At 39.2% G+C, this 18,295-nt stretch overlaps 1 protein-coding gene across 1 annotated transcript in view; it reads right to left on the bottom strand.

Moving 5' to 3' along the window:
• Window positions 1–18,295, bottom strand: part of COL6A6 (collagen type VI alpha 6 chain) — a 167,621-nt gene that overhangs the window by 109,803 nt on the left and 39,523 nt on the right. Inside the window, exons 2-6 of the mRNA XM_024244881.3 lie at window positions 8,138–8,235; window positions 5,239–5,835; window positions 3,251–3,871; window positions 1,592–2,152; window positions 239–796 (exon numbers count right to left, since the gene is read on the bottom strand). Coding sequence (XP_024100649.3) covers window positions 239–796; window positions 1,592–2,152; window positions 3,251–3,871; window positions 5,239–5,835; window positions 8,138–8,204 — 2,404 coding nt within the window. The 5' untranslated portion in view covers window positions 8,205–8,235. The remainder of the gene's footprint in view (window positions 1–238; window positions 797–1,591; window positions 2,153–3,250; window positions 3,872–5,238; window positions 5,836–8,137; window positions 8,236–18,295) is intronic.

Genomic DNA, 18,295 nt, shown 5'->3' with positions numbered 1-18,295 from the left:
TTTTCTTAAATGGCGATCCATCACTGTAGTGCTATTTACCTACAAATGGGAATGGGTCTAGGTAAACCAAAACTCTTCCTCACTGTCTGTTTAATTCAACAGGTCAAAGCCACTAGGAGAAACATTTCAATTAAACCAAAAGTTTACAATATGTAAATAGAATTAAATTCAAGAAACAGAGGCTAAAAAAGACATCTGTTGTTCAGATAGTCCTGCTAGTGAGTATGCCCATGCCTACCTTCACGGGGGCTGCATATTCCAAAAACAAGATCATCTTCAACGCGCTGCAGAATATCAAAATTCTCAACATAAAAAACCATCTCGGGCCTCCCACTGATCTCCTCAAGCTGGGTGACATTGGAGCCAAACACTCCCACAGAATAGATGATTACACCTTCTTGCCGAAGCGCTATCGCTGGTTCCTTTACTATGTCCTGAGCTTCACCATCCGTGATGAGGATGAGAAACTTTCTGACGTTGGGCCGGGCGCCCTTGGTGGGGCTGAAGTACTGAGACACAAAGCTCAGGGCACTACCAGTCAGGGTGGTTTGTCCAATGTGAGCCATTTGGTCTATTGCATTTGAAATGTCGCTTTGGGACATGAATCTGTTGAGCTGAAACTCTTCCTTATTGATGTCGCTGAACTGGACTGCACCAATTTGCACCCGATCTGGTCCAATCTGAGACTTGCTCACCAGGTTTTTCATAAATGTTTTCATTTTGCTGAAGTTTTCAGGTCCTATACTTCCAGAACTGTCCACCAGAAACATGATGTCAGCTTTCATCTCTTTGCAAGCTGCATAGGAAAAACTGTGATGTTTATTCAAGTCAGCTACATGTAAAAAGTTCAGAGTAAACAGGAAAATCGAAAACACAAATAATTTTATATTGAAGTGTGTACTTAGTAATAATTAGTAGTAAATAAAGCATAGAAGACAATAAAAGTAGAATATTCTATTTGTTATTTAGTAATTTGCTTAAATACATAACTCAGGGTTACTCAACCTCAGCACCACTGACATCTTGGGCATCATTTTTACTGTGGGAAGTCTGTGCATTGTAGGATACTGTAAAATGCTTTGCAGTATCCCTGACCTCTACCTCTTAGATGACAGGAGCACCCTCCAGTTATGACCATCAGAAATGTCTCTAGGTGTTGACAAATAACCTCTAAGGGTGCAAAATCACACCTGGTTGAAAACCGGAGCTCTAAATGATATAGCTCTAAAAGAGTTCATAAAAGCTGTATAAAAAGACATTAAAACAAACCTGAAGTACTCCTTACAATCTGAAATCATTTTATCATATTACACATGTGGTGTACACTCATATATCTATCCTGGCAGGAAATTGTGAGAGGAAGCTAATTAATACTTAGGGAAATTCCTCCAAATATTTTTCTTATGCCTCAGATATTATTTAGAACAACAGTATAACGGGCTCTTAGCTTTGTTCTAGAGAACACAGTTACACAAGTCAACAAATCTCAACTTAGTAATTTATTTTGTTTTTCTAAACCAGCAATGTCAATTATTGCCAGGATGGCAATTTGCGAGTGAAGATCAGTAGGAAAAGCCACGATTTCTCTTACCTTCTTCAGTACAGATTTCTTGAACAACTTGGTTTCTTATGTCTTTCAATGCATCAAAGTCATGCACGTAATACACTCTCTTTTCCTCTCCTGCAATTTCTCGCAGCTGTGTTTGGTTGGCCTCCTTGACACCAATAGCATAAACTCGGATGTGCTCTTCTCTCAGTCTGTTTGCAGGCTCCAAGATGCTATCCTTGGACATGCCATTTGTCAGAACAACAAGGTGGCATGGAACTTTGTTTCCTCGCTGCTTCTTTGCTTTTTGCAACAGACTCAGTGTGAAATTCAGTGCTGCGCCTGTGTTTGTATTCCCACCCATCTGCCTGATATTCTCAATGGCCTTTCCCAAATCCTGCTTGTTAGAGTATTTATTGATCTCAAATTCCAAGTCCCAGCTGTCAGCATACTGAACGGCCCCAACCCGCACCTTATGGGGAGCAATGTTGAACATCCCTACCACCTCTGACAGGAAGGTCTTCATTTCATGGAAATCTGTGGCCTGGGTGCTCCCTGAGCCATCGATAAGCAGATAGATGTCTGCTTCCTCAGTGTCCACACAACCTAAAAAGGAATCAATAAGTTGCATGTGGCATTTGAGCAAGCGTGAAGAAGAAATGAGAGCAGATGGAAAGAAGAACAAATATGAACCTCTTCAGACAGAAAAATGGGGAACAGCTTCTAGGCTTAAAATACATGCTTTGTTAGCTTAAAATGGGGGAATCTTCACATCCCTTCAGCCAAATGAATCGCTTCTGACACTTTAAGACTATTGCCCCAATTCTCTGCCATGAATCAGGATAAATCTGAATATAGTAGGAGATTTAAAAAATTTGAAGCTGCTTTTTACAAGACACTTTACCCATTAGTAAATAACTGCTTAGCAAAAAGTCAAGTAGTGTGTTGGGAAATGGAGAAGGTGTTTAACTGGACAGGTATTTAACTGGACATTGTGGGCACATGAACTCTCTTGAGCAAATTATTTACTCCTTACCCGCTCCTAGTCAACTAACTAAGGATACTATTCATGAGTGAGACAATGACATTTGTAGTAAATATGCTATAAATATTTATGGAAGAATATACACATCTATATGTATACCAATACACTAAAAATATTTATAAGTGTATATATGAAACGTAAGATACATCACCCTCTGTCTCTGTCCCTGCACTGGTAGATGCTAGAATGGTACCCCACAACAAATTACATAATTACTTTTTTCTTCATTCAAATCACACTCCTGTTTATTCTCTAAATTGGAATTTGGTAAATGAGGGAAGATGATTTAGGTGAGAAAAGTACAAAAAGAATAAAGAAATAAAGGGAAGAGCAGGGGAACGTGAGAGGCAAAAGAGAGAAAGACAAAAGAAGAGAGAAAAATAGCAAAGGAAGGTATTCTGGAGCATGGATGAGTAACAAATCCAATTAAAGCTGCACAAAAGAGGAACTAAAAGGGGAAATCTCTTCTCCCCATGCCAACACCTCAATGGCTTTTATTGTCCCCAAATTAGGCTTCATATTTTCAAGCTCAAGTAAAAAAATTAGGAACTTATCCTTCCCATCCACATCTTCCCAAGCCAATCCACTTTGTATACAGAATATTTGAAAGGGAAGAAAAAAAGAATCCAAACAACCCTTCTTTCAGCAGAAGACCTTACCAGATTTGAGCGTTTCAGTCCTCTCTGAAAAGACAGAGACTGTGTGTGTTATTTGGTTCCGCAGCTTCTTCAGAAATGTCTGGTTGTGAGCAGCCAGGTCAGCGAAGGTCTTCAGTTTGGAGACATACTGCTCAGCAGGGTGGGACGCTATCTTTTCCAACTGGGTGTCGCTGGCGCCCTCTATGCCCAGGGTGAAGATGGTCACACCCTCCCGTCGGAGGTTAACAGCTGCTTTTGTCACGTTGTCTTCTGAATCTCGGTGGGTCACCAGCACAGCAATCTGGGGCACCCCCTGATTCTTCCGACTGCCATTCCGTGCACTAAAAACTTCCTTCCTGAGCTTTTTGATGGCAGCTCCAGTATAGGCCTTCCCAGTTCGGGGAGAAAGGTTCTGTATATGCTGGAGAACCTCTGACTTATTTATGCCCATGCTCAGTGAATTTATCACTTTTGTCTCATTGCTATAGGCCACAAGGCCAACCCTCATGCAATTTTCCTTTATGTCAAGGGCAGATACACTTTCTTCCAAGAATCCTTTAAGATAGTCAAAGTTCTCCTCACTTCCATTGATTGACATATCCAATAGGAACACAACATCGGCCATAGACGGGCCTTGGCAAGCTGTGTGGCAAGAAGTAAACAAGCACAATTTTAGCTGGTGGTTCAGCATCTTTGGTGAGCATTAGAAGGCATGAAGACCATACAGCAGAGCTCAGTTATGCACTTAGAGAAGGAGGTAGACAAATAATTATGAAGTTGAGGTTAAAGAGACCTGGGTTCAAATACTACATCTTAGCTAAACTCCCGGCTTCAATTTCCTCATCTGTAAAAGGGAGATAATATTAATCTCATAGAGTTGTTATGGGGATTTAATGAGATAATATTCTTAGCATGGGGCCTGGTACATAAAACTCATTCAGTGAACCATAGCCATTACTATCATATTAAAATCATTTAAGCATCATCCACACTATAGTCAGCAGTTATAGTCCAAATATTCCTAAGGGATAGTAACGAAATAGCAATTGCATTTTCAGTTCTTTTATTTAGGAATGATGCTAGTAATAAGGACCCATAGTTTCACAGATGTCCCCAAGGAAAGCATTCTCTATTATCAATAGGTAAGTATATATATCAGCTCATTCAAATTGATTTAATCAGGGATAATGTGAGTTTCCTATACAACATATTTGGACATGTACACTTCGAACACATTGTTTTTTACTGGCTATCCCCTGCCCTTCACTTGAATGATGATCACAAACTCTTGACCATTCTTGTTACTAGAGTAGTACAAGAGGACAGACCAGGAGAGCAGTTTGGCCACAGAGCAGAACACAGGGAAAACTAATTCAGAACAGGGCAGCAGGGAGCAAGGCAGTCTGGAGCTGAAACTACATGGCTGGGAATTAGGAGATCTGGCCTGCTAGCTCTGACTTTAAGTCACAGCCTGGCCCCTGGGCCAAGGCACGTCACTTCTAAGGATATATGTAAGTTATTATTTGCAAAAAAACAAACAAACAAACAAAAAAAAAAAACAAAAAAAAAAAACCAGGGGGATCTGGACTTCTGGAAGTTGATTTTAGGTCTAATATTCTATGATTATATTATGTGGTTTTAAGGGTCAAGAATTTCTTTAGAAGCAAATTTATCTTTTAAATGAAAGTACTAAAACTACATAGCAACTAAAGCCCAGGGAAATAGCTCAGAGATCAGCTGGGTGGCACGGAAAAAGCATCCCTAAATTTTAAGAAGTCTGTGAATGTCAGGAAACACAGATAAGTGAAACATGAAAAACCAAGACTTGTGGGGTTCACCAAATTGAAAATGGTCATAATCACTGGACTCTCTTAAATGTATGGGTACATAACATCTGAAAATGCAGCCCATTTTGGGGATAGGAATATTCATAGAATTTCAATCCTCTCCCCATTTTAATTTTTCAAAAGCATTTTATCATCATTCCTATACACATACCCTAAGCCCACCTTCTACAAAGATGTCATCAACTGCTCCCTCCTTGTACTTTGTTACATCCTTGATGATGTGCGTCATGTTTTGGGAAAACATGCTGAGGTCTCTGACTGTCCGAAGGTTGAAATGAAACTGAGACGTGGCCATGGCCTTCAGGTTTTCCTCAGAAGCTTTCTGCACCCCTACAGAGATGATTTTCACTCCGTCTTTCTGCAGGGCCTTCGAAGCCTCTTCCACATCATCCTCAGACTCAGATGAAGCCAGGACCACTAGAATTGGGGGAAACTGTTTCTTGTCTCTCCCATTTGCGGGTGCAGAGAAATAAGTCCTGTGAGCCTCCTGAAGAGCCTTTCCTATCTGCAGGGACCCGCCAATGAATCCAAAGTTCTTCCTGAGGTGGTTCAGCATGGGGCTCCTGCCTTTGAAGGTGCTCAGGTGGAATTCACTGTGAAGTTTATCACTGTACTGGGCCAGGGCCACACGGTATTTGTCGGCCTCTATGGGGAGACTGCTGATCATTTTGGTGATGAACATTTTCACAAATGGGAAGGACTTGGATCCCAGGCGATCGGAGCTGTCCACCAAAAACACGACATCTGCATACTCAGGGCCTGCAAAACCACAAACATATGAATGAACCAAAAACTTTAAAAATTTACTGCCATATTTAATGCCAACTCTATGGTGGGGAAGTACTTTCCTTTTTATTTTTAAAATACCTTCCCAATAAACCGAAAATAACAGCCTGCAACTGCGCATTCTCTCAAGAAAAAGAAATAGCTGTATCTTGGGCTGATTCTTTTAAACAACTTCTCATTTGAACTGATCACAAAATTAAACATAACTTTTGCAAGGAATAGATAGTGATTAACAATAGTGACTGGAAAAATAAAACAGAAATAAACAGAGAAATAAAAAATCATGGGTTTTATACCTTTTGTGGATGATTTTCTCTTGTAGTTTTTTTGGCTTTTGGAATTTGATTTCAACTATGTCAACTAGATAAAAATTTTAATTTAAACTCAAACTCCATCAAATTCACTTTAATGGTAAAATCTGAAAGATGGCCTTTCTCATTTAAGCAACACAACAGTTTATCTGATTAACTTAAAAACATATAAGTTTTATATTCCAAGCAGTCACATCAAGTTTTAAAAAATCTATAAATCATAAAAATATGGAATAGTCAATCTTTTTCAAGGTTATTTTAAATATCTTAATATTTTTGATGAATTACATGAATGAGCATTGTATTATAATTGGTGAATTTTATTCTCACATGTGCAAAATGTGATGGCACCAATGTATCTTGGGCTAGAAAAGGGATTCTAGTTTTAGTTTCCATTAAAAATATAAGTATTATATAGGAATGTAATACTTTGCTTAACTTTTAAAGCTTCATTCAATGTTAGATTCAACACTAGTTATCTGGTACTATATTTTTACATGATATAGAATCATTGGATTTAAACACTAACTGTTGTTTAGTAATGGTCTGCTGGTTTGAACTCAGAGCTCTCTCTACCTTAGCATAAGATCCATTTCTCATCTGGGGTAGGGAGGGAAGTATGTGCGTAGTGTATGTTTAAGAAAATACGGCATAATGGAACAAGTAATGAACACCGTGACTTTGCCTTCAGCTAACTCTATGAGCTCTGCCAAGACATTCAATATACTTGGGCCTTAGTTTTTTCTTCTTTAAAATAAGTAGATTCAACTAGAAAATATCTAAGGTACCTCCTCACTCTGAGATTCCAATTATCTAAAATGGTTACTAGGTAAGTTCTAATCAAATTAGAATAACTTCAATCTTTTCCTTTCTACACTGGCTGGGAAACCAGCTTTGGCAGCCCTGTGTGTTATTTCATTCTCTTTATGGCCATCTGATCGAGGCATAATGGGTAAAATAATTTCTTGTCTTTTAAATAACCCAAATCCTACCACTCTGAGATTCTCTTCATGATTATACAGCCAGCAGCATCTCAGGGGAAGAAATAAGTGAGAGTGTATCAACACCTTCCTCCAAAAGAAGCCTGAAACCCTGTGAAGACTGCCAGGGGAGCCCTGCCGTGGATGGCTTGATTTGTGACCACCAGTGACTTTCTATTCATGAATGAAGCCCTACATCTTTTGTGGAGAAAGGAAATGTAGATGAGTGTCACATAAGGTGGACTCAGGTTCTGATAAGGTCCATTACTACGTCTGAACCACGAAACAATGGAGGAAAAATCATGGCTTCTACTTGAGAAGCTCAAGGCCTAGAGATACATCAAAGGAAGATGTTTGCAAGGCAAAGTCTGGTTTATGTCTTCACAAAACTTGCTTACAAGGTCAGTGTCCTTGAGGAAGCTGTAAAAGCCAATGTAAGTTGCTCTGGACAAGAACCAATTATTTAGGAGATGGTGAGGTGGTTAAGGGTGTGTTAGTGTCTTAAGTCCACAGGACACAGATTGCCAACAGACAGAAGGCAGTGCTATGAAGCTTTCTCTCCAGGGAAAAAGCACTTTCTTCACAATAAGCAGCCAAATAATTTAATTGGGAGCAAATCTAGACACTAAACCAAGACACCCTTCTGACACAAATGAATTAGGACGGGACATTCCAAGTTTTCCAGGTCTGAGCCTAATATTAACAAAATTTTTATGCAACCTCCCAGAAGACCTAAAAGGCGTTGAAGCAGGACAAAATGACAGCTCTCATATCTATTATTAACAAGGAATAAGATCCAGAAACAAACGATCTTCAAAGGAATACGGAGTGACCTCACAAAGAATTTGACCTACCACCCTTAACCTCACTACCATCAAAATCAAAACAAAGTGATACAAAACTCGTAACTTTTAAATAGGTCAAACTCGTGTATTATCTATTTTCTATAATCAAAATTAAGAATTCTTTCCAGTTTTTCCTTACCAGAATCTTGATTCACAGAAATATGGGAACAAATTATCACGAGGAACAAAATTAGCAACATTTTCATATTATGACCTGAAAAATCTTCAACTTCAAATCTGAAAAGGCAAAAATATAAACAGATAAAATTGTTGTGGATATTATTTGGGAATTAAGACTCACATACAAGAGCATACAAAATTATATAATAAATTGGGTGCAACGGGGACAAGGAATTTCTGAGGTTTACTGACCTTCTAATATGCGAAGTGCCTTAGAGAAAACAACCCATCAATATTTACAAAGTCATAAGAGTTTTTCTTGGTCCCCAGACCTAGTAGAAACATGAAATTTTGGACAGTTGGTAGAAGGAGCCAGACGGATTTTAGTGCTAACAATATTATGTGTTCCTAGTATTTATTTTCCTGTACCCTAGTGCCATCCTCAATCTATTCATTGCTAAGACAATTCAGAGTTCACAGTTGGGACACATCCCAAGACCTATTTTGTAATCTCGCCATCATGAACATGTAGGTGTACTCTATCTTTGAAGACTAATTATTTTTAGATGTGATCAACATTCCATGTTTTTTCCTTTTCCTCCCTAATTGAAACAGTAGCTATTTCAAAACAAGCAGTGATTTTCCATATTCCATATAATGTCTTGCTCCTCAGAATAAGGAGCTCAGCTTACACCATTTTATGTCCAACTTCCCAGAACTGCATGAGGCAAGGGTTTTCCAATCTCATTTTGGCCTAAAGCATTTCCAACCACCTTGAAATGTTCATTTTATGGAATGAAGCAGGATATTAAATGCATTGAAAATAAATATTTAATGAAGCAGGTTGGGCTCATTTTTCGCTCATTTATTAACTGAACAAAAAATGAATTGATCCATTAATAAACTAGTGTCTCCATGTCCTGCTTAATTGCGCAACACTATATACGTTTATCTCACCCTATACCAGGCAGGCTCTGAGTTTCTAATATTCAGTCTCTTCAGAAAAGGGACATTTATCATGAGAAGTTCCATCCCTGTTTCCTCACCTACGTCATTGTCCTTCTGACATTCTGCAACTTGAGACTCTCTTCTAGTCCTTCACAAGTCTAGACGATGTAGAGTTTTCAGTCTGTATATAAATTTATTAGTTCTATTCAAGTTGTAACCAGTGAGCTAGAAAAAGATGTTAGGAGGTAATGTGTAGTACAAACCTTTTCATTTTAGAGAAACTAAGTCCCAAAGTGGATTTCCCAAAGTGAAAACCAAGTCATACCATCTGTACAATTTTTATTAATGTGTATAACAATAAATAATAAATTCTACCATTTGTTGAGCTTTCACTATGAGCCCTGCCCTGTGCCAACAGCTTTACATTTGTTCTCCTGTTTGATATTGGTAACAACTCTAGCAGCAGGTATTATTACTACTATTGTTCTTATTTTGCCGATGAGGAAACAGATTTTTAAGGGGAAGTAACTGATGCAAGGTCACACTGGTAAAGTGAGCCACAATTTAGACTAGAACCCACATCTGTCTGACTCCAAAACCTTTAAAACTCAGTTACCCTGCAGATTAAACTCAATGTTATGAACACAAAATGTCTCCTAGTTTCTTCATTCTACATCTTTTTTCTAAGAACTAAGAGACTTTGGTACTTGTTTTCATACCTTTTTATTTTTGCTTTTTAAAACCAGGGTTTTACACTATTTTCTTCTTTTCTGTTTATATTATGAGCTTTATAAATTATTGTAGTCTTTTGGAGTTATGAGAGAGAAAATGCTTTGGGAAGAATCCATAGGGCCAATGTCAAAAGTTTGCAAGCAGTCACAACGGGAAGAAATCGGTATTGAGTGAAGGATGAACATCTGGACAGAGAAACGAGGATTTGGAAAGGCTGCAATAGTCCCAAAGCAGCATGCAGCATCTGGAAATTTCCATATGCAAATGTCAATCAATACCTCTAGTATTTACTCAAAAGTTAAGTTCTCTGGATTAGCATCTTGTGGAACAATTTTCTTGCAGTCTTTCAGTGGAATCCAAAGTCTAGTGTTCTGTAAGGCTATACAATGTTGAAGCCCGGTGAAGTGTTCTTGAGGTGTGTGTGCCTGACTGTGTGTGTGCACGGGGTGGGTGTTGTATGATAAGACAAGCTGTAGGACCAAACCTCCAAGGTCATGCTTGGGAGGTAGGGAGAATGGGCTCATTTACACTGTATCAAAACACAGACGAAGTGCCTGCAATCTGTATGTTGTTCTATTACCAGTTATGACCAGGATTTTCATACTTACATTATAAACAAACATAACCGATCACCTGAAGACATGTGAGGGGAGAATGAAGGAGATGTTTATTTAAAGCAATCAACATAAAATTTAAATTCATAGTAAGCTCTATCTTAGCAGTGAGATTCATTGCCTCTCATTATAAACACTCTCAAAGGTACATGTCTCTTTAATCTGAATATGTTTTGCATTCAATTCATTCTGAATCAAGTAAGCTGAGGCTAATACCGTCTCTTTATATGCTATAAAGATCTTTTTAAAAAATCTAGATCTCTGTAAAATAGAATGTTTCTAATTTAAACTACAGCTGCAAAGCAACACAGCCACCCAAGACTTGGCTTCAAACCCAGAATGTTTAGAACTTGTACAACACCTCTTGGGGCTATTAAGAATGTGGAGTCTCAGAGAAACTTCTGCTCCATACAAACCAATTCATAATCCAAGTCATATCTCTGAAAAAAGGTAGTAAGAGCCCATAAGGGAAACAAAAGAGACTTCAGCAAAGTTAAGATAAATATTTCTTCCTTTAAAATAAGGTATGCAGGATACATCATTTTTAAGTACTGATTTTATTTTTCTTCAGAAACAAGATTATCATTGTTTTACTGTAGGAAACAACATTGGGTCTCTGCCACAGTGTTAAAGATAAATGATCATTTGCTTATTTAACCCCTGATGTCTTCATTATTTCCTTTCTGCAGATGTCTTCATTATTTTCTTTCTGCAAGCCATTCTACTCTGAAGTCAAAAAGTAAAAAGAAAAATATTCAGAGTGAGCCTTAAGTTCACGTTAAAATGCTGCAGGATAAATCCTTGGCACGCAATAGGCACATACAAATATTGAATAAATGCTGGTGAGAAGAACAAAACAAAAGCATTTGTGGTACAAGCAAGTTGCACAGTTTTTACTTTCCCCCAGTTGCATTTTCTGGAATTACAAAAAGGAGCTTTGTATGTTAATCATATTTGAACAGGGTCATGCAGGTGAACTTGCCACTTTATAAAATGATACTCTCCTGTGTAGAGGAGGTGTTTGGCTGAGTGAAAAGTGCACAGGCTATAAGGTGTCATGGCCTGGGTCCAACTCCATTCCTAAACTGCCGTGTGACCTTAAACACCATCACCTAGGTTCCTAATCTCAAGCATAAGGGATTACAGTCTCTCTCAGTCCAAGCAGTTCCACACTTTAACAGTTTTCTGATCTAACAAATACAAGTAAAATAAACAAAAATATGAATAATTAAGCTAAGAGCACATTTGAACACTGAGCGCCTGTTTTGAAACCATCCCCTGGAGAAAACTGCCCCTCAGATGACCACCCATGGCAGGTCCTCTGGCGGAAGGGCTGGCAGCAGCAAGGGAGGGAGCATGTCTTCAGCGCTGATCCTTTCTGGGTCAAAACTTGTTGGAATCCTTCAGGATTCACCCATCTACATGAACTTCAGGGGACTAAAATTTTAATAGTGCAAATAATCCACTAGAAATTATGTGTCCAACACAGAAATTAGAAAAAAAGAATAAATCTAAGAAATAGATACTACAATACTACAAATTAAAGCAGAAACGAACTCAAAAAGAAAATTAATCTTTGAAAAGAAAAATCTCAGAACAGACTGATCAATAATAAAAAGAGAAAATGCAAATAGATAATCACTGATCAATAATAAAAAGAGAAAATGCAAATAGATAATCGTATAAATGAAAAAGGAGATATAACTAAGGATAACGAAAGTATTTTAAATAAATTGTAGTTAAAAATATTCACAGAAAGTAAACACCAAGCCTTTGGAAAGTTCCACCAAACTTTCAAGAAACAGATTATCTGAACCTTTTATAAAGTATTTCAGAGAGTAGAAAATAAAGGAATATCAGCCACCTTATTTGTATAGGGCCAGTGTAATCCTGATACATAAACAAGGACAATATGAGAAAGGAAAATTAAAGGCCCATTTCACTCATGAAGATAAATATTAAAAAATCCTAAACAAGACATTAGAAAATTAACTCCCACAGTATATAAAAATCATGCCTTTTGCAGCAACATGGATGGAACCGTAGGCCATTATCTTAAATGAAACAACTCAGAATCAGAAAGCTAACTACTGTGTGTTCTTACTTGCAAGTAGGAGCTAAATAGAGTGTACCCATGGACACAGAGTATGGAATAATAGTCCCTGAAGACTGAGAAGGGCGGGAGGGTTGCAGGGGAGTGAGGGATGAGAAACTGCTTAATGGGTACAATGTACACTACTTGGTTGATGGTCACACTAAAAGCCCAGATTTCACCACTACACAGTATATCCACTTAAAAAAAAACTGCATTTGTATCCCTTAAACTTATAACAAAAAAGTTAATACACCACTATCAAGTCGAGTTTCTCAGAAATGTAAAGATGTTTTAAAATTAAGAAATACATAAATATAATGCACATTAATAGCTTAAATAATAAACTATAAATATTTTTAAAACACCACAAAAAAAACAAAAAACACCCATCATTCAATTCATGATTTTAAAGAAAAACTTAGCAAATTAGGAGTAGAAGGAAACTTACTTAACCTAACAGAAGACATATTTTAAAAATCGGGAATACATATCATCCTAATGGGGAAATGTTAAAAGTATTCTCTTTAAAATTAGGAAAAGGAAAAGGTGATCCACTCTTATTCCTAGGTGCTAATGAATTTAAAGCCACAAAGATTGAAAAAAAAAGAACAGGGACAGGGGGCAAGATGACAGACTAGCCGCAGCCAGGGGATCATTTGCTAGCAAGGGACTGGGACACTGGGGAGACTGACACACTCTCAGATCTTCAGAGCAAAGGCATTGAGAATGGACCGAGGGAGGACACAGATATGGGGCTGAAGAGGGAGGAAGCTGGGAACCATGCATGGGACTACCACGCACCAGGACTTTTTCCGGTAACCCAGTGACACCTGGGGAAGGGGTGAGTTCAACAGGTGAGGAGCAACTTGCTCTCATTACAGACTTCTGGAATCCTGGAAGCGTGAGATCCCAAAACTGACACTGGAAATGGCAGAGAAAGCTGCTTAGAGAGGTGGTAGGGGCAGGACTCCAGCCTATGCAGAGCCCAAAGAGTTTGGTGTGGGAACATCTGCAGTGGAGCGTGGCCAGAATGCCCACCCCCCAAGGCTCACCCTGCCTCAAAGGAACGGTTGAACCTGAACAGAGCAGGGCAACATTGTCCATGAGACGGGGCAAGTCTGACCTGAGTGCTGCCCTGTCTGCTGGCCTCTTCTGGGGCCCCAGCCTGGCTGCCCAACTGGGGTACCTCAACTGAGGTACCTCTCAGGGGCCCATGTCATAGCTCCCATGCTGGCCGACTGTGCCTGACCCTCGGAGCGCCCCAGCAGAGCAGTCTCTGCCAATATACACTAGCTCACTGACATGTTCCCCTCACCCACTGCAGCCTCCCATGTTGCTTTCTTTACCAGTGAACACTCACCCATGGCCACCCCCTGCATCACTCTGCCAACATGCATGCACATGAGAAGACCTCACCTCCCCTTCTCCACAGGTGGAAGTGTACACCTTATGGTGTCACCGCTGCCAGTGTGAGTGCACCTTGCGATCCCTCCACCACACCTCCAATGCCAGCATGAATGAGTGCATGGAGACCAGTGGCTCCCCACCACCGTTGCCACTGCCATCTGCATGAACACACACAGGGAGACCAGTGGCTCTGCACTGCCACCCAATGTGAATATGCACACAGAGGCCACCAGCTTTGTGCCCACCAGCACCCCATTCCCAGACTGACACCACTGCCAGCGTGAACGTGTACAAAAATGCCAGCACCTCCACCTCCCAGCACCACCCCTATCATGAATGCCTAGATGGAGGTCAGTATGTCTGCACCAGCCAGCGCCCCACCCCCATGTCAACACCATTGCCACTGTGAAAGCACACATGAATGCCAGCAGCCCCACTCCATCTCGTGCTGCCACTATCATGAATACCTGCACAGGAGCTGGCACTCCTATATCAGCCAAGAAATGTGCACTCCAATGCATTATCGCTGCTGCTGCCACATGCAAAAGAGCACAGATCTTGCTGCCACCATCCAACAAAGCACTTTGGCTGGCACTACCCACCAGAGTGTTGTGTTCAGCAGTCCAGGGACACATTGGCCCCTTCAGCGCAGCAGGTTCCTAACCTCAAGGGGCCAGAGAACAACGCCAGGGGCCTGATAATAGATCCACAGAGTTAGAGCACACAGTCCAGAAGTGCTAACCTGGGGCTTGGCCCCCTAGAATCTTCCAGAAATGATGCCAGTCAACACAACCATTCTTATACCACAATCAAATTCCCAAGGATATCAAAGATGAAACCAAAACAACAAAACAAAACAAAACAAAAAAAAACCTACCACAACACCCAAAGGACAGCAACTTCAAAGATTCAAAGAACATCCGCCCATAAAGATGAGAAAGAATCAGTGCAAGAACTCTGGCAACTCAAAAAACCAGAGTGTCTTCTTACCTCCAAATGATCACACCAGTTCCTTAGCAATGGTTCTTACCCAGATTGAAATTGGCTGAAATGGCAGAAAAAAAAAAAAAAAAAAAAAAACCCAGAGTATGGATAGGAATGAAGATCATCAAGATTCAGAGAGAGAGTCAAAATCCAATCCAAGGATTCTAAGTAATACAATAAAATGATACAGGAGATGAAAGAAGAAATGGTCATTTTAAAAAAGAACCAAACTGATCTGATAGAGGTGAAAAACTCACTTTAAGAATTTCAGAATACAATCCCAAGTATTAACAGCAGAATCAACCATGCTGAGGAAAGAATCTCAAAGACCAGTTCTCCCAAATAGCCCAGTCAGACAAAAATAAAGAAAAAACAAAGAAGAAGAATGAATAAAACCCTAGAGAAATATGGAATTATGTACAGAGACCAATCTATGACTCATTGGCATTCCTGAAAGAGAGAGAAAGCAAACAAACAACTTGGAAAATATTTTTCAGGATGTCATCCATGCAAGTTTCCCCAACCTGGCTAGAGAGGCCAACGTTCAAATTCAGGAAATGTAGAGAACCCCTGGGACATACTACACAAGATGGCCATCCCCAAGACACATAGTCATCAGATCCTCCCAGGTCAAAATGAAAGAAAAAAATGTTAAAGGCAGCTAGTTAAAAAGGGCAGGTCATGTACAAAGGGAACCCACCAGGCTAACGGCAGATGTTTCAGCAGAAACCCTACAAACCAGAAGAGATTGGAGGCCTATATCATTCAGCATTCTTAAAGAATTTCCAACCAAGAATTTCATATTCAGCCAAATTAATCTTCATAAAGGAGAAATAAGGTCCTTTTCAGACAAGCAAGTGCTAAGGAAATTCATTATTACCAGACCTGCCTTAAGAGAGGTCCTTAAAGGAGTGCTACATATAGAAAGGAAAGACCATTACTGGCTACCACAAAAACACACTGAAGTACATAAACCAGTGACACCGGCAACCACACAAACAAAAGTCTGCATAATAACCAGGGTTAGGTTAACAACACGATGACAGGATGAAATTCGCACATATGAATATTAATCTTGAATGTAAACAGGCTAAATGCCCCCAATTAAAAGGCAGAGAGTGGCAAGTTGGATTAAGACCCAACTTAATCCAACCTAATAGTATGCTGTCTTCAAGAGAACTATCTCACATGCAATGACACCTATAGGCTCAAAGTGAAGGCATGAAGGAAAAAAAAGCAAGCAAACAGAAATGAGAAAAAAAAGGAGGTCTTGCTTTTCTAATTTTAGACAAAACAGACTTTAAACCAACAAAGATAAAAAAAAAGACAAAGAAGGACATTACATAATAGTAACAAGCTCAAATCAACAAGAACATCTAACTATCCTAAATATGTATGCACCCAACACAGCAGCACCCAGATTCACTAAGCAAGTTCCCAGAGACCTATGAAGAGACTTAGATAGCCACACAATAATAGTAAGAGACTTCAATGCCCCACTGCCAGTATTAGACAGATCACTGAGGCAGACAACAGAAATATTCCGGACTTGAACTAGATACTGGACCAAATGGATCAAACAGACTTATATAGAACTCTCCAGCCAAAAGCAATAGAATATACATTATTTTCATCGCCACATAGCACATACTCTAAAATCAACCAGACATAAATAATCCTCAAATTAAAAAACTGAAATCACACCAACCACACTCTCATACCATGATGCAATAAAAATAGAAATCAATACTGATCACTCAAAACCAAACAATTACATGGAAATTAAACAACCTGCTCCTGAATGACTTTCGGGTAAATAATGAAATTAAGGCAGAAATTAAGAAGATCTTTGAAACTAATGAGAACAAAGATATAACATACCAGAATCTCTGGGATACAGCTAAAGCAGTGTTAAGAGGGAAGTTTATAACACTAAACACCCACATCAAAAACTTAGAAATATCTCAAATTAACAACCTATTATCACAACTAGAGGAACTAGAGAAACAAGAGCAAACTGAACTCAAAGCTAGCAGAAGAAATAACCAAAATCAGAGCTGAAATGAAGAAAATGGAGATGTGAAAAAAAAAAAACCCAAAAGATCAACAAATCCAGGGTTGGTTCTTTGAAAAAAATTAATAAGAGATGTTAGCTAGACTAATACAGAAAACAAGAGAGAAGATCCAAATAAACACAACTAGACATGAAAACAGGGGCATTACCACTAACCCCATAGAAATACAAAAAACTCAGATTACTGAGCAGCTCTATGAACACAAACTAGAAAATCTAGAAGAAAAGATAAATCCTGGACACATACAATCTTCCCAAGAGTGCATCAGGAAGAAATTGAATCCCTGAACAGATCAGTAACAATTTCTGAAATTGAATCAATAATAAAAAGCCTACCAACCAAAAAATGCACAGGACCAGGTGGATTCAAAGCCAAATTCTACCAGTTGCATAAAGAAGAGCCGATACTATTCCTACTGAAACTATTTCTAAAACTTGAGATGGAGGGACTCCTCCCTAACTCATTCTGTGAGGCCGGCATCACTCTGATACCAAAACCTGAAAGACACACACACACAGAGAAAAACACTTCAGGCCAATATCATTGATGAATGTAGATGTAAAAATTGTCAACAAAATACTAGCAAACTGAATCCAGCAGCACATGAAAAAGCTAATCTACCATGATCAAGTGGACTTTATCTCTGGGATGCAAGGTTGGTTCAACTCACACAAATCAATAAATGTGATTCATCACACAAACAGAACTAAAAACAAAAACCACATGATATCTCAATAGATGGAGAAAGGCTTTTGATAAAATTCAACATCCCTTCATGTTAAAAACCCTCAACAAACTGGGGATTGAAGGAATGTACTTCAAAATAATAAGAGCCTGATATGGTTTGGCTGTGTCACCACCAAAATCTCAACTTGAATTTTATCTTCCAGAATTCCCACATGTTGTGGGAGGGACCTAGGGGGAGGTAATTTAATCTTGGGGCTGGTCTTTCCCTTGCTATTCTTGTGATAGTGAATAAGTCTCACAAGATCTAATGGGTTTATGAGGGGGTTCTGCTTTTGCTTCTTCCTCATTTTCTCTTGCTGCTGCCATGTAAGAAGTGCCTTTCACCTCCAGCCATGATTCTGAGGCCTCCCCAGCCATGTGGAACTGTAAGTGCAATTAAACCTCTTTTTCTGCCCAGTCTCAGGCATGTCTTTATTAGCAGCATGAGAACGAACTAACACAGAGCCATCTATGACAAACCCATAGCCAACATCATACTGAATGGGGAAAGCTGGAAGCATTCCCCTTGAAAACCAGAACAAAACAAGGATGGTCTCTCTCATCACTTCAATTCAACATGGTACTGGAAGTCCTGG

This window comes from Pongo abelii, chromosome 2 (genome assembly GCF_028885655.2).
Source record: "Pongo abelii isolate AG06213 chromosome 2, NHGRI_mPonAbe1-v2.0_pri, whole genome shotgun sequence".
Taxonomy (NCBI): domain Eukaryota; kingdom Metazoa; phylum Chordata; class Mammalia; order Primates; family Hominidae; genus Pongo; species Pongo abelii.
Note: the sequence above shows the minus strand (reverse complement) of the source record. Positions and strands in the feature narration are given on the sequence as shown.